Source organism: Heliangelus exortis, chromosome 8 (genome assembly GCF_036169615.1).
Source record: "Heliangelus exortis chromosome 8, bHelExo1.hap1, whole genome shotgun sequence".
Lineage (NCBI taxonomy): Eukaryota > Metazoa > Chordata > Aves > Apodiformes > Trochilidae > Heliangelus > Heliangelus exortis.
The window spans coordinates 29,330,596-29,342,274 of NC_092429.1; the positions used below are offsets into that span (position 1 = coordinate 29,330,596).

General features: G+C 49.8%; 2 protein-coding genes across 2 annotated transcripts in view; both read left to right on the plus strand.

Moving 5' to 3' along the window:
• Nucleotides 1–10,888, plus strand: part of XPR1 (xenotropic and polytropic retrovirus receptor 1) — a 93,773-nt gene extending 82,885 nt beyond the window's left edge. The window contains exons 12-15 of the mRNA XM_071751374.1: nucleotides 2,819–2,985; nucleotides 3,263–3,402; nucleotides 4,104–4,325; nucleotides 5,468–10,888. Coding sequence (XP_071607475.1) covers nucleotides 2,819–2,985; nucleotides 3,263–3,402; nucleotides 4,104–4,325; nucleotides 5,468–5,528 — 590 coding nt within the window. The 3' untranslated portion in view covers nucleotides 5,529–10,888. The remainder of the gene's footprint in view (nucleotides 1–2,818; nucleotides 2,986–3,262; nucleotides 3,403–4,103; nucleotides 4,326–5,467) is intronic.
• A 678-nt stretch (nucleotides 10,889–11,566) lies between these two features.
• Nucleotides 11,567–11,679, plus strand: part of IER5 (immediate early response 5) — a 37,289-nt gene continuing 37,176 nt past the window's right edge. Inside the window, exon 1 of the mRNA XM_071751450.1 lies at nucleotides 11,567–11,587. The gene's annotated coding sequence lies outside the window, so the exon portion shown is untranslated. The remainder of the gene's footprint in view (nucleotides 11,588–11,679) is intronic.

Below are 11,679 nucleotides of genomic sequence, written 5' to 3' on the forward strand. Positions count from 1 at the left end.
AGATGGAGCCTCTGGGCAGAATACGAATGCCTTGATTTTCTACCCCCCTGAGCAGCAGTGAAGAGGGCCACCAGGCCCAGCCAGCAGAGATTGAGATATAATTGCTTGCCTAGAGCAGGAACATATTTCTGTACACCAGCTGCATACCAATGAGGACTGAAGGAGGGAAGGCATCAAACAGCATTGCAGGCAGGAGGAAAGGAAGGATAAGTGATTAAAGGAAGGGACTCAGAGGCCAAGGCTGAAGACAATAGGTTAGTTCTGATGAGAGCATTTTACCAGGAAATGGTTTGGGTTTTTAATGGATTTTTTTGCAGGAGCTGGATGCATAATGGAGCGGGAGAAAGTGAGGGGGTGAGCAGGAGTGAGGGGTGACCAGCATCACCCCAGGTGCTGCTGAAAAGACTGCTAGAAAGATCAGGGCAGGGAAAGGGAGCTGAGGCCATCATAACCTAACTAACTAGAAGCAAGCATTTCCTTTTGAGGTTGATGATGTTAATGCTGCAAGATTTCTTACATGGGCCTTTTTCTTCCTGGTACTCCTCTGTTCCATAATTGCACACAGTAACCTTTGAGGCAGTTTAGGTTTGAGCAGTGTGAAAACACCTTCCTGGGTAATTGCCAACTTAGAATACAGTTTTGCTAGCCCCTTACATAGTTTGAGATAATAATTTGGGGCCAGACTATCCCCTCTATGGTTGGAGACCTCTAAAGGAGTGTCCAGCAATGTTCCTTAGCTGCTGTTCAGCCCTGCACCTGCAGGGCATGGCTCACACCAGGGATGTGGCCAAAGTCATGGTGATGGATGGTACTGTGTGCTGCCTTCTTCATGTCTGCTCCATGAAGATGTGAAGTAAGACTTGTTTTTTTCATGTTCTGTCCTCAAAGAAAAAAAAACCAAAAAAAAGCAATGTGACCTAACCTTCAGACCTAAGCTTGATAGGAAGCTTGCAGCCTCACAGGGTAGCTTGGAGCTTTTAATTCTTTGAAAGTGCTGAACCCATCAGCTACCTTTGAATTATCATTAGGGATCTGGTACTAGGAACTAAACATGGAGATCTAATGAGCTAAAAATAATGTTGGAAAGAACAGGCTTAGTGTCTCTGAGTCACCGAATGTCAGCATCTGCCTTTTCTTCCTGACATAATTACAGCAGAGGCTTTGGAGGAGCTGATGGGGGCAGAGTGAAGTCTTGCAGTAGAGCCCTAATTGCTGAGCTCCAGAATCCTCCCCTTGCTCCTGGTTTGTGGGCAGCAGCACTTTAAAAGTAGATGAGAGACTTGGTTTCAAAGCAGCAGCAGCAGTGTGCCCGGGCATCAGAGCCCCTTCTCTGCAGGACTTCTGTGCCTGCTGCTGGGTGGGATCATGGCTCTCTGCAGTGTGGGACCTCTCCCTGGGTACCTCCGAGCCTTGGGAGGATGCAGAGTGCTGCTCAAAGGCTTCCAGCCTTGCACCAAAGCAGGGGAACCAGTCCAGCCTGAGAGCTGCAGCAGATCTTGGGTCGGTTTCCTCTGCCGATGTAGATCTGCTCTGCAGCAGAGCTTTGCTGCAGAAGTGGCTTTTAATAGGTTTGCTTTAGGGGGTGTGTTTTGAAAGGGGAATGACTAGTGTGTATTTGACCTATATCCTGCACATCACGTCCAGGAAGCCTGAAAGGCATAGTGGGAGGAATGTACGGGTACACAATGCCTCTCATTTTCACCTCCATTGGTTTTATCGGGTTGCTGCATGCCATTTATATTGTGGTTGTTAGAAACACAAAGGGAAGGAGCAAGCAGATTGTCCTGTTGCTCCCTCTGTGATCAGCTTCGGGGATGCTGATGTTTTAAAACCACTTCTATGGGCAGCAGTGCTGTTGCTTAGCACAGCATCAGGTTTGAACTGCAAACATTGTCTTTTTTTTTAACTAGAAGTGTTAGTGGCTTTGTTAGAGAGAATCAGGGAATGAGATGCACAGGAAGGAGGAGAGACTCCTGACAGCAGGGAGAGGCAAAGCATCTCAGCTTTGCAAAGCATTGGAACGTATTTTATTTTCATTGAGCTTTATGACCCATGCTAATTAAAAGCAAGCAGCGTTATCAGATCTGTTTGTTTTTACCCAGCCAACCGATGTAGGGAAATTCAGCTGAATTGAGGGAGCTAGGTAACCTTTTTTGGGGGGAATGGGAAAAAACCAAGTTGCAAAAACATACATGAGGTGAGCAGACTTCGTGCCCACAGTCCTGTGTTTCAGAGAGGAGGTCTCTACGGACAACTAAAACTCCATGCTGAGCCTCCTTCAGGATTTATACACACGTTAATGTATTGATTGCTTTTTGCTTATTTTCTCTTTCCACCACAACCTCTGAAAAGGACTCCTGGGAATCCCTGTAGTGCCCCTCCTCCTTCGGGCATGCAATGCACAAAATCACGGTTGTTTATCTGGAGCCGAGCTAAAACACACCCGTGTTCTTGCAAACCAAACCCCTCCTGGCTGAGCGCTGCCTTGCAGCCCTGTCCTCTGTGAAACGTGGCCCTCAGCCTCCACCTGCTGTTCACAGCTCGAATGGCCACGAGTGTGCCAGGGGCTCGGGAAAATAAACCACCAGTGCAGATCTCAGTCCCTGTGCAGAACGCTCAGCAAGCTGAAAGGGAATTTAAATAGCAATATACAACCTGCCCTGGTAAGGCTTTTGGTTTGGTTGGGAATAGCTACCCCGAATTTTCCAGAATGTGGGTAAGAGGGGTGTTGTTTCCATGGGTCAGGCCAGTTTGTAGCTGTTTTAAGAAGCAACCTGCTTTAAGCTGTACAGAAATATGCTGTTCTTCTCTTTTCCAGCTAAAAACCACAGTGACACCCAAGTGTTCTTCTACCTGTGGATTATCTTCTACTTCATCAGCTCTTGCTACACCCTTATTTGGGACCTGAAGATGGACTGGGGTCTCTTTGACAAGAATGCTGGTGAAAATACCTTTCTTCGAGAAGGAATTGTCTACCCACAGAAAGTACGTATGCAGCCTGCTCTTACCCTGGGGAAGGCTTCTCAGTATTTTAACAAAACTTGCTGGGTTTAGAGCATGTTGCAGTTGGCCACTGGTGCTTCCTGAATTCAGGAATGGACTGGATTTTCTAGCCGCACAGTGGTCTTTATTGGTTTCAAAGAGGTTATTTGATGCTGTTCACTCTTCTAGTGGTTGAGCAGGAAGTTCTGTGTCTTCCTGAAGAGGTCTGTCCTTCTGTGCAGGGTGTACAATAACCTGTCCTGTTTGTCTTGCTCTCCAGGCATACTACTACTGTGCCATTGTAGAAGACGTGATCCTGCGTTTTGCATGGACCATCCAGATCTCCCTCACCTCCATGCAAATCTTCCCGTATGCTGGGGACATAATTTCCACTGTGTTTGCCCCCCTTGAGGTATTCAGGTAAGGCTGCTTCACTGGGCAGATCATTTCTCTTTTACATTTTTATTACTCGTCCAACATCAGTTTGGTGGGAGGTGCCTTGACCCTTGGACATGGAAGAGACTGGTCCTTGAAATGGAAGAGTAGGTCTAACAGGGATGGGATGTTTAACCCAAACAGGATGCTAAGTGTAGAAAAATTGTTGAGTTTTCTATATGAGATCTCACTTAGTTTTCAGGTTTGCAAATATTCTCAAATCTCTGCCACTTTTCCAGCCACTTGTTTGGAGCGTGCGTCATAGGTTTGGATCCTGCAAGGTTTCCTGGCTCATTACACTCTTGTCCTCTAGCTGGAGACCCAGCCCTACAGCTTCTTGAGATGAATAAAAGCCCTTGAAGCTGAACCTCACTCACAGCCATGGTGGAGGTAGCTGAGCTCCACTGATGTTCTTGGTGGGTGTTGGCTTCTGCCTGCAGTGCTGCCGCCTTCTGGGGCTGCCGTGGTTAGAACAGTGAACGAACCTGACAGATCCGTTCTTCTCCAGAGGGCTGGGAAGGTGATGCAGTGGGTGCTGCTGTCACTGTCTCTTTCTCTGTACTCCCAGCCTGTTCCCAGAGGCACACACTGCTCAGTCCTCAGCTGCATCTGCCAGGGTTTTGCCACACACGGGCGACGGCCCAGTGGAACCAGACGGGTAATTTGGGTCCTTTTTCTGCACCCAGGCGGTTCGTGTGGAACTTCTTCCGTCTGGAAAACGAGCACCTGAACAACTGTGGTGAATTCCGTGCCGTGAGGGACATCTCGGTGGCGCCGCTCAACGCCGATGACCTGACACTCTTGGATCAGATGATGGACCAGGAAGATGGTGTTCGGAACCGCCGCAAGAACAAGCAGTGGAAGCGCAGCCAGAGCGTGTCCCTGCGCAGACCGCGCCTCGCTTCGCAGTACGTTCTGCCCCTCCTCTGCTGCAGCAAAACTGCATCCCGTGTTCCAGCTGCTGCAAATCCCTGCTGGCCATTTATGAAGTGGGTGGCCGTGTGAAGATGGCTGCCCACATAGTAATTCAAAGGGAGGACCCATCCCAAACAGTAAATGATAATTTCTCTGCTGGAGAGGTGATGCATCCTTTACGTCATCTTGGAATTCTGGTGAACCACTGGAAAAGGGAGTTCCCTTTACAACATTCCCCTCCTGCAAAAAACCCAGCCTCTAGCCACTGCCAGAAGTTGTAATTCTAACCCTGGAAGAGAGGTTCTTGTGAACCTGAGGCCTTTCCCAGGCCTCAGACCACCCGAAGATTCCAGTTATCATTTGGTGAATGATTTCCTATGTGAGACCTCAGATCTAAATTCCCTCTCCCAAATTTAAACCCGTGCACTTTTTCTTTCCACGCCTTCACCTTGCAGCTTAGACCCCAGCCCCTGACCCTGTTCTCTGCATGTCTTCACTGCAGTGCCAGTGTGCCAAGCAGCACAGGGTGCTCCAGAGCCCGGGTGTCCCTTTTGCCCCCACAGCACAGCTGTGGAGCTCTGCACTTTGACCGTTTGTTCTCCCCTGGGAAGCACAGCGCCTTGTGCAATCCCTGCAGCACATCCCCCTCCCCCCAGCACAGAGAGGAGGGGACATTTGGAGCAGGAGTCTGTGGATGTCACACAGAGGATGTGCTCTGAGCTGCAGCTTAGGGCCATGCTTGCCTCATATCCGTGTTGGCTCTGAGCACACGGATCCCACCAGTGCAAGCAGTTCATGTGGCTGCCAGAGGCTGAAAAACTTTGTGCAGAGGGGATTGAACTCCTTGCAACCACGTCCGTGTACCCCTGGGACAGGTCACACGTGTCCAAAATGAGCTGCTTGGTACCTTTGTGCAGTGGCAAGTGGAGGACAAACTCTCCCTTGGCTTTGCTGCAGAGGTTTTGGGGAGCTTTGTGCAGAGGGATGGGAGAGTGTGACACAGTTCCCGGGGAGGAAAGGAATTCTTCTCTGTAGAAGGAAGTTTCCAAGAACACTGTGTTTTTAGTGTCTGCATGTAGTCATGGGAATTTCTCCTCCTCCCCAGTGAGTGTCTTCTGTTTGTTTTTTTTTCCAGGTCCAAGGCTTGTGACACTAAGGTGTTGATAGAGAACCTGGCGAGTGAAGTGAACACATGAGGTGGCCTCGGGCTCTTATTCCGCATCCTTTGTTTTTCCCGTTCTGTTCCCCTCTTCCCCAAGTAACCCCATCTCTGGTACAGTTCCAGCTGAAAACAGGAGAAAACACTGAACATGTTTTCCGAGCTCTTCCAGACCAGATCCTAGGACTCCAACAAGCTCACTGTGTTTCATTTCTTTTCTTCTGGGTTAATTTTAATGTTCTATTTTAAAAAAAAAAAAAAAAAAAGAAAAAAAAATAAAATATTTTACTTTGTTTTGCCAATAAAGAGGACAGTTCAGGAAAGAAGGATTGTTTACAGTCTCAACAAGGACATCCAAACCTGTCTGGATAACGAAGCATCATAGGGACTCCCTCACGGGACAGTGCTGAGAGCACACTCAGTTTCTGCTTGGCCCGGTTTTGACTGGTTGAAACCGGACTTAAGTTTTTAAATCTGATTTTTTGTTTTGTTTTGGGGGTTTTTGTGTTGTTGTTGTTGTTGGTTTTTTTTTCTTCATATCCAGCGCTGAGGCACTGGCTGCACTTGCAGGGAAAGTGCACTTAGAGCAGTATCTTCATTCATGAAGCTACTTTTTAATTTGATGTAACTTTTCTTATAATTTTTTGGAAATATGATGTATCTGTTGCATAGTTTTCACATTATTTATGAAATTTAACCATATGAGGGTGATTTTGAGTCCTGTGCAATGAAGGTTGTAATGGTAAAACAAAGCTGCGAATGTAGATCTCCATCTCCAGGGTTGTGGGACTATGCCCTGCAAATACCCCCTCTCGTGAGACAACTTGCACCTGTGTTTACCTTTTCTCTCCCCCTTTCTTTTTCGTTTTATTTTATTTTAAACCAAAGTTTCTCTTTCTGATTTTTTTGGTTTTTTAGTTGCTGCTACTGCTTCTGGGCATCTCTCTTGTGCCAGTTCAACACCACTTTCCCCTGCAGCTGTGTGACAGTTGGGCAGATGACTCTAAGGCCCTTTTGAAAGGAGAGCTGGGTCCCACTGTCTAGGCCAAGAAAGGCTTCAGAACTTTGTTCTCCACATCCAAATGTATTTTTCAAAGCCTTAAGAATCCTTAGATGGCACGAGGGCATCCCACACTGAGCAGAGAGTGTTGTTCTGCAGCCCAGTGCAACAGTGGGACGAGGCAAGGAGGTGATGGTTCCCATGGGGTGTGGTTGGGATTCAGGAGCTGTGGTGTCTTAGAGAGCTGTCAGGGAGTATGGAAAGGACTGTGCTGGGGAAGGGAAGTTGCAAACAGGTCTCCATGTGGCTTGTGGTATGGAAAAAATCCTCTGTCAGGTGCTATCCTGGCATGCTGCCCCTTGCCTTATCTCACTGCTCCACTTGGGGAAGCACAGAGTTGGGCCAAGGGCAGCTGTGTTTGCAGCCAAGCAAATTCTGGGGGCACAGCTGGGATGGTCAGGGAAGGTGACACTCGTGAAGTAGGATCCTTGCACTGATGTTTGTCTGCTGGCTTGCCTGTAGTTGTGGTGATGGAATTGCAGGAATCCCTGCTCAGTTGCTGTTCAGTAGTAATTTTTTTTTTTCTTTTAATTAACTAATAGCATGGCTTTTCCCACAACTGGTATGTTGCATTTTTCTCAGTTTGCCTGCTGTGCCTCTTGCCCAGAGGAACTGAAAAGGGAAGCTTAGTTCTGTTAATTTTATTTGAAGCAGATGAACATTAGGTGGTGGTGAACTTGTGCCAGGCTGAGGGCAACACCACTGCAACCGTGTAGCTATCTGTGCTTCTGTGGCAGGCTCTCAGCTCTTGAGGAAACAGGGATGGAGCTGCTGGGAGGTGTCTCCAGTAGCTGCTGTTGTGGTGGAGCAGCTGGGGTGTCTTGGGGTGCTTCTCCTTGCACCTCCCACAGCTTCAATCTGCTCCAGTGCAGGGAGGCTGGGCTGGCAGAGGTTGTGCCCAGGAGTTGTTCCCATGCCTCGCTCCCCTAGGGCTGTTGTTGGTATTGAAATGGAAGGTTCCCATTCTTATGGAAGTGGAGTGGGAGTTGTAAAGCCCCTTAAACTGTTGTGGTGTCTGTGTTGTGGCAGTGGTTGCCCCATTAAACCTTTGTGTAGGTGTTTCCAGCAAGAGCTGTGAAACCAGACTGACCTCAGGGTGGGTTAGAGGGGGGCAGCCACGCCCTGGGGGGAGGAATCCAAAATAAACCCGTGCTGTTACTTAAGCAATTGGTTCTTTATCAAAAGAAAAAGAGCTTTACTGATATTTCTTGCAGAGGGAGAAAAAAATAAATAAAGGGGTGGGGGGAGGTGGCATGCTGCAGGTAGCAAAGATTATCTTGTAAAATAAAAGATTGTTTGGCAGTGAAGATGCTCTTCTGGGGAGAAAGGAGCCCAAATTCCTGGGTGTGTGGCTTTTAAAGGCTTCCAGTGCTGCCTCTGCCTGTCCCCTCCCTCCTGGGGATTTCTGAGAAATCGGATGTGCCAGTTCCTCCTGAGAGCTAAAGCCAGGGTGGCTGCGTGTCTGCAGGAACATCTGTCCAATAAAGAGAGACTTAAGAAGCCGAGCAGATGGTGAGAGAAAACAGCCCCTGTTGCTCTTTGTGAGCAGCAAGGTGAGGGGAGTGGGGACAGGCCTGGGCTGGCTTTGCTTTGTGAGCTGGCTTTGCTGAGGGGGGACAATCCAGAGGGATGGAGAGCAGAGCTGAAAGGAGCTGGGGACTTCATCCAGTGCTTTAGTTGCTGGGATGTAACAGGTTGGAAGGTAAAAGCTGAGGCGGGTCTGGGCTTTGGCTGCTGTGAAGCTGTGCTAGGTTTGGGTGTCTGTCCTTGTGGTTCCGTGCAGAGATTGGCAGAGGCTGTGGCTGTAGCTGTGAGGTCAGTGTGGGAGCTGGTTGTGTCTGGCTGAAGCCCGTGCAGGTGGTCCTGTGGAAGGGGAGGGAGGAGAGAGAACCGTGGTCATCTGGGCTGGAAGGGACCTTAAAGATCAAGTTCCAACCCCCCTGCATGGGCAGGGACACCTCCTGCTTGCTCCAAGCCCCATCCAGCCTGGCCTTGAACACTTCAGGGGTGGGGCAGCCACAGCTTCTCTGGGCAACCTGTGCCAGTCTCAAACCATCCTCACAGGCAAGAATTTATTCTTAATACTTAATCTAAATCTCCCCTTTCAGCTCAAAGCCGTTGGCCTTGTCACTTCAAGTCCCTGTGAGAGGTCTCTCCCCAGGTTTCCTGTAGCTCCTTCAGGTACTGGGAGGTGCTGAACAAACCCCAGCTCCCAGCCTGTCTCCACAGGAGAGGTTCTTCAGCCCTCTCATCATCTTCATGGCCCTTTGAGATGTCACAGTGTGACCGATCAGTTTTGGACATTCCTTTTGAACTGGCTGATTCCCTGCTGCTTTCCATCCTTCCAAGGATTTGTGGTTTGCAGGAAGTTAGGATTTACAGCATCCAGGGTTTATTTGCTCACTGGAATTCCCTGCGTGGCTTTGGGACCGTGTCACCAGGAACACCAGGTCCCCAAGCTGGGGGCAGGCAGTGCCGTGTGCTGGGGGGCAGTGGGGTTTAGGTTTGGGGTTTAGGTTTGGGCTTTATGGACTCGGGAGGCAGGAGCTGCTTCTTCAACAGGAACCGACTGCTGTCCCGCCACGTTTTAAAGGGAATGCTTTTGCAGGGCTCTTGGATCATGTATGTATCAAACAAATTCCTACCTCTCAAATCCAGGCACATTCCCAAAGTCAGCTGTTGCTTGTCCTATGCCTTCCCCTGCCCTGCTCCCAGCCCTCCTTGTCTCTCTGGTGTCTTTGCTGACGTTGTTTGTCTGAAGCTGATGGGACACAGGGCAATGGGAAGCAACCACCAGCATCCTTCAGCACAAAAATCTTGTGGGGGGAAACACCTCTTGTGGAGCAGAGTTGGGTCCTGCAGCTCTCGCTTCCCTAAGACCTTCTTGTGCTTGGCCATGTGACAGGCAGGGGAGGGAAGCATGGTCCTTGCTCAGAAGGATCCCTGAGGATTTCCCTGTGGATCTTCCAAGGAGCAAAGGAGATGGTGTGAAGCCGTTGGGCTTTGCTTGAGTTTTGAACAGCCAAGAAAATTTGGCCTTACCTTGCAAGGATGCTTCTGTGTGCTGCTTGCTGGGACCTGGTGTGTGCCCCAGGCTTTTGTGGGATTTGTGGGGGACGTGCCCTGGCACTGGGGTGTGGCTTAGCTCCCATTGGGAGCCATCTCTTTGTTCCATGTCCTCCTCTCCTCTCCTCTCCTGCTTTGCACTTGCAGGGGGAAGATGATCTTCTGCCTTAAGCATACTGGGGTTTTTTTGTTTGGTTGCTTTTTGGTTTTTTTATCATTTACATTTTTATTCTAGAAGTCAATCGGATTGGTTTGTCTCCTTGGAAAAGAGGGGCTGGGGCTCCTGGGAGAATTGTGGAAAGCCCCTAGGGTGACTCTTCAGCAGTCATGGTGGCTGTGCCCTCATCAAACCTTGACTCCTGTGCATCACAGCATCCCAAATACTGCACCGGGGGATGAGCTGTCAACCCACCCACCACTGCTGGGTCCTTTGGGGGCTTCTGTCCCTGCTTGCAGCATCCTGACTGCAAGAGAAATGCAGGTTTTGCAAGGGGAAGAGAGGAAAAGGCTGGTGATACCGGGTATCTCCAGATGCTGGTGCCCCAGCCCTGTTCCCAGTGGAAGTCCACAGTGGGCCTGGGTTAGAGGCACCCACCCTGCCTGGGAAGATGCCCCATGGCCTAACAGTCCCTTAAGCTCTAGAAACCAAATTGCAAACTCTTTGCTCCAGAGGAGAAATTGGGCAGCCTGGTAGAACTTGTGATGACCTCCCCATCCCGTAGGTCCCGGCGAAGGATCGGCCTTTGGAAGGGGCCTGGGGTGGAAGTGCCACGGTTTCCCCCGGTCCCACCGCCGCCTTCCTCTCCCTTCCCCCTGTGTTGATCTAAATGATCTTTCTATGAAGCCCTGTAGATGTCAAAAGTAATTATGGAGTGTGATTAGTCCTCTGTGGGTGCTTGCTTTCTTTCTTTCTTTCCTCTTCCTTTCTCTTTTGCTATCCCCTTCTCCACTCTTCTTTTTTGGCTAAGTGGAAAAGGTGAGGACAAAGAATTGCCGCTTGCTTGGACTCATGGTGTATCTGTGACTGCGCTATTATTAGCTGTCTCCTCTTTCCTCCCCAAATGGATATAATTTTTGAAGTGTGGAATACCCTTCTTGATAAGTAGGTTTAAAAAGAAAAAATAATACTAATGCACAATGTGATACTGTTTCATAGTTTTTAGGTGGTTGTATAAAGCAAAGTTACTGTGATTGTGTTTTTCAAAGGAAAAAGTGATTGGTTACAAAATCTGTCCTTTTTTCATTATTACAAGCTCTTTGTTTTCCAATGATCTGATGGCTCTTTTGTGCCCAGCTGTGTGTCTTTCTTCCCCCCCCTGGTGCTGCACCCACCCACAAAGTGTTTCCTTCTAGTGGCCAGTAGGACATTACTTGTGCACCCTTGGGAGCCATGGGTTGTCACTGGTGGCCAGAGGTGGGCAACGTCTGTGGGAGGAGGTGGAGGTGCTTGGAGGAAGGTGGTGGTGGGGGGAAGGTTTCCCAGCTTGCCTGGAGTTCTTCAGAAAGGTGTCCAGGGCTCAAACCCAACACACAGAGGGTGATGCTGGAGGCAATCTGCTCAGACCCTTCTGTTCTGGCTCAAGGCTCATGGTCCTTCTGGGAGCCCTGTGTTGCCTCTCTGCAGCTTGCCTCTAGTCCAGGGTGTTGTCCTGCCTGGGCAGTGGGTGACCGGAGGCTGAGCAGCCCAGCCCTGGGTTGTCTGGGGTCTGTGCTTTCGTTTTCAGCTCTTAAATCTCTTCATCGTCTCTTGCAATCAATCTTCCTCCAGAAGAGAGCCCAGCGCCTTAAAATCACACTAAGCCTGTTGCTACTCACGCCAGCCGCTTCCCGGAGGTTTAATCCCTGCGCCCCGGGAGCTCCCTGCCCGCACTGCCTGCCCTTCCCTTGCCACCTCCCTGGGCTGTTGGTCCCCAGACTGATGGGGACAACACCTCCCAGGCGCCTCTCACCCTCCCGGCGCGGGCGGAGGGGCCGGGATCGCTCTCCGGGACGACGTGGAGGTGAGGAGGGGTCTTGGTGTGGCGAGGGAGGTTGGACCTCGGGGCTGGGGTGTGGAGCGAGG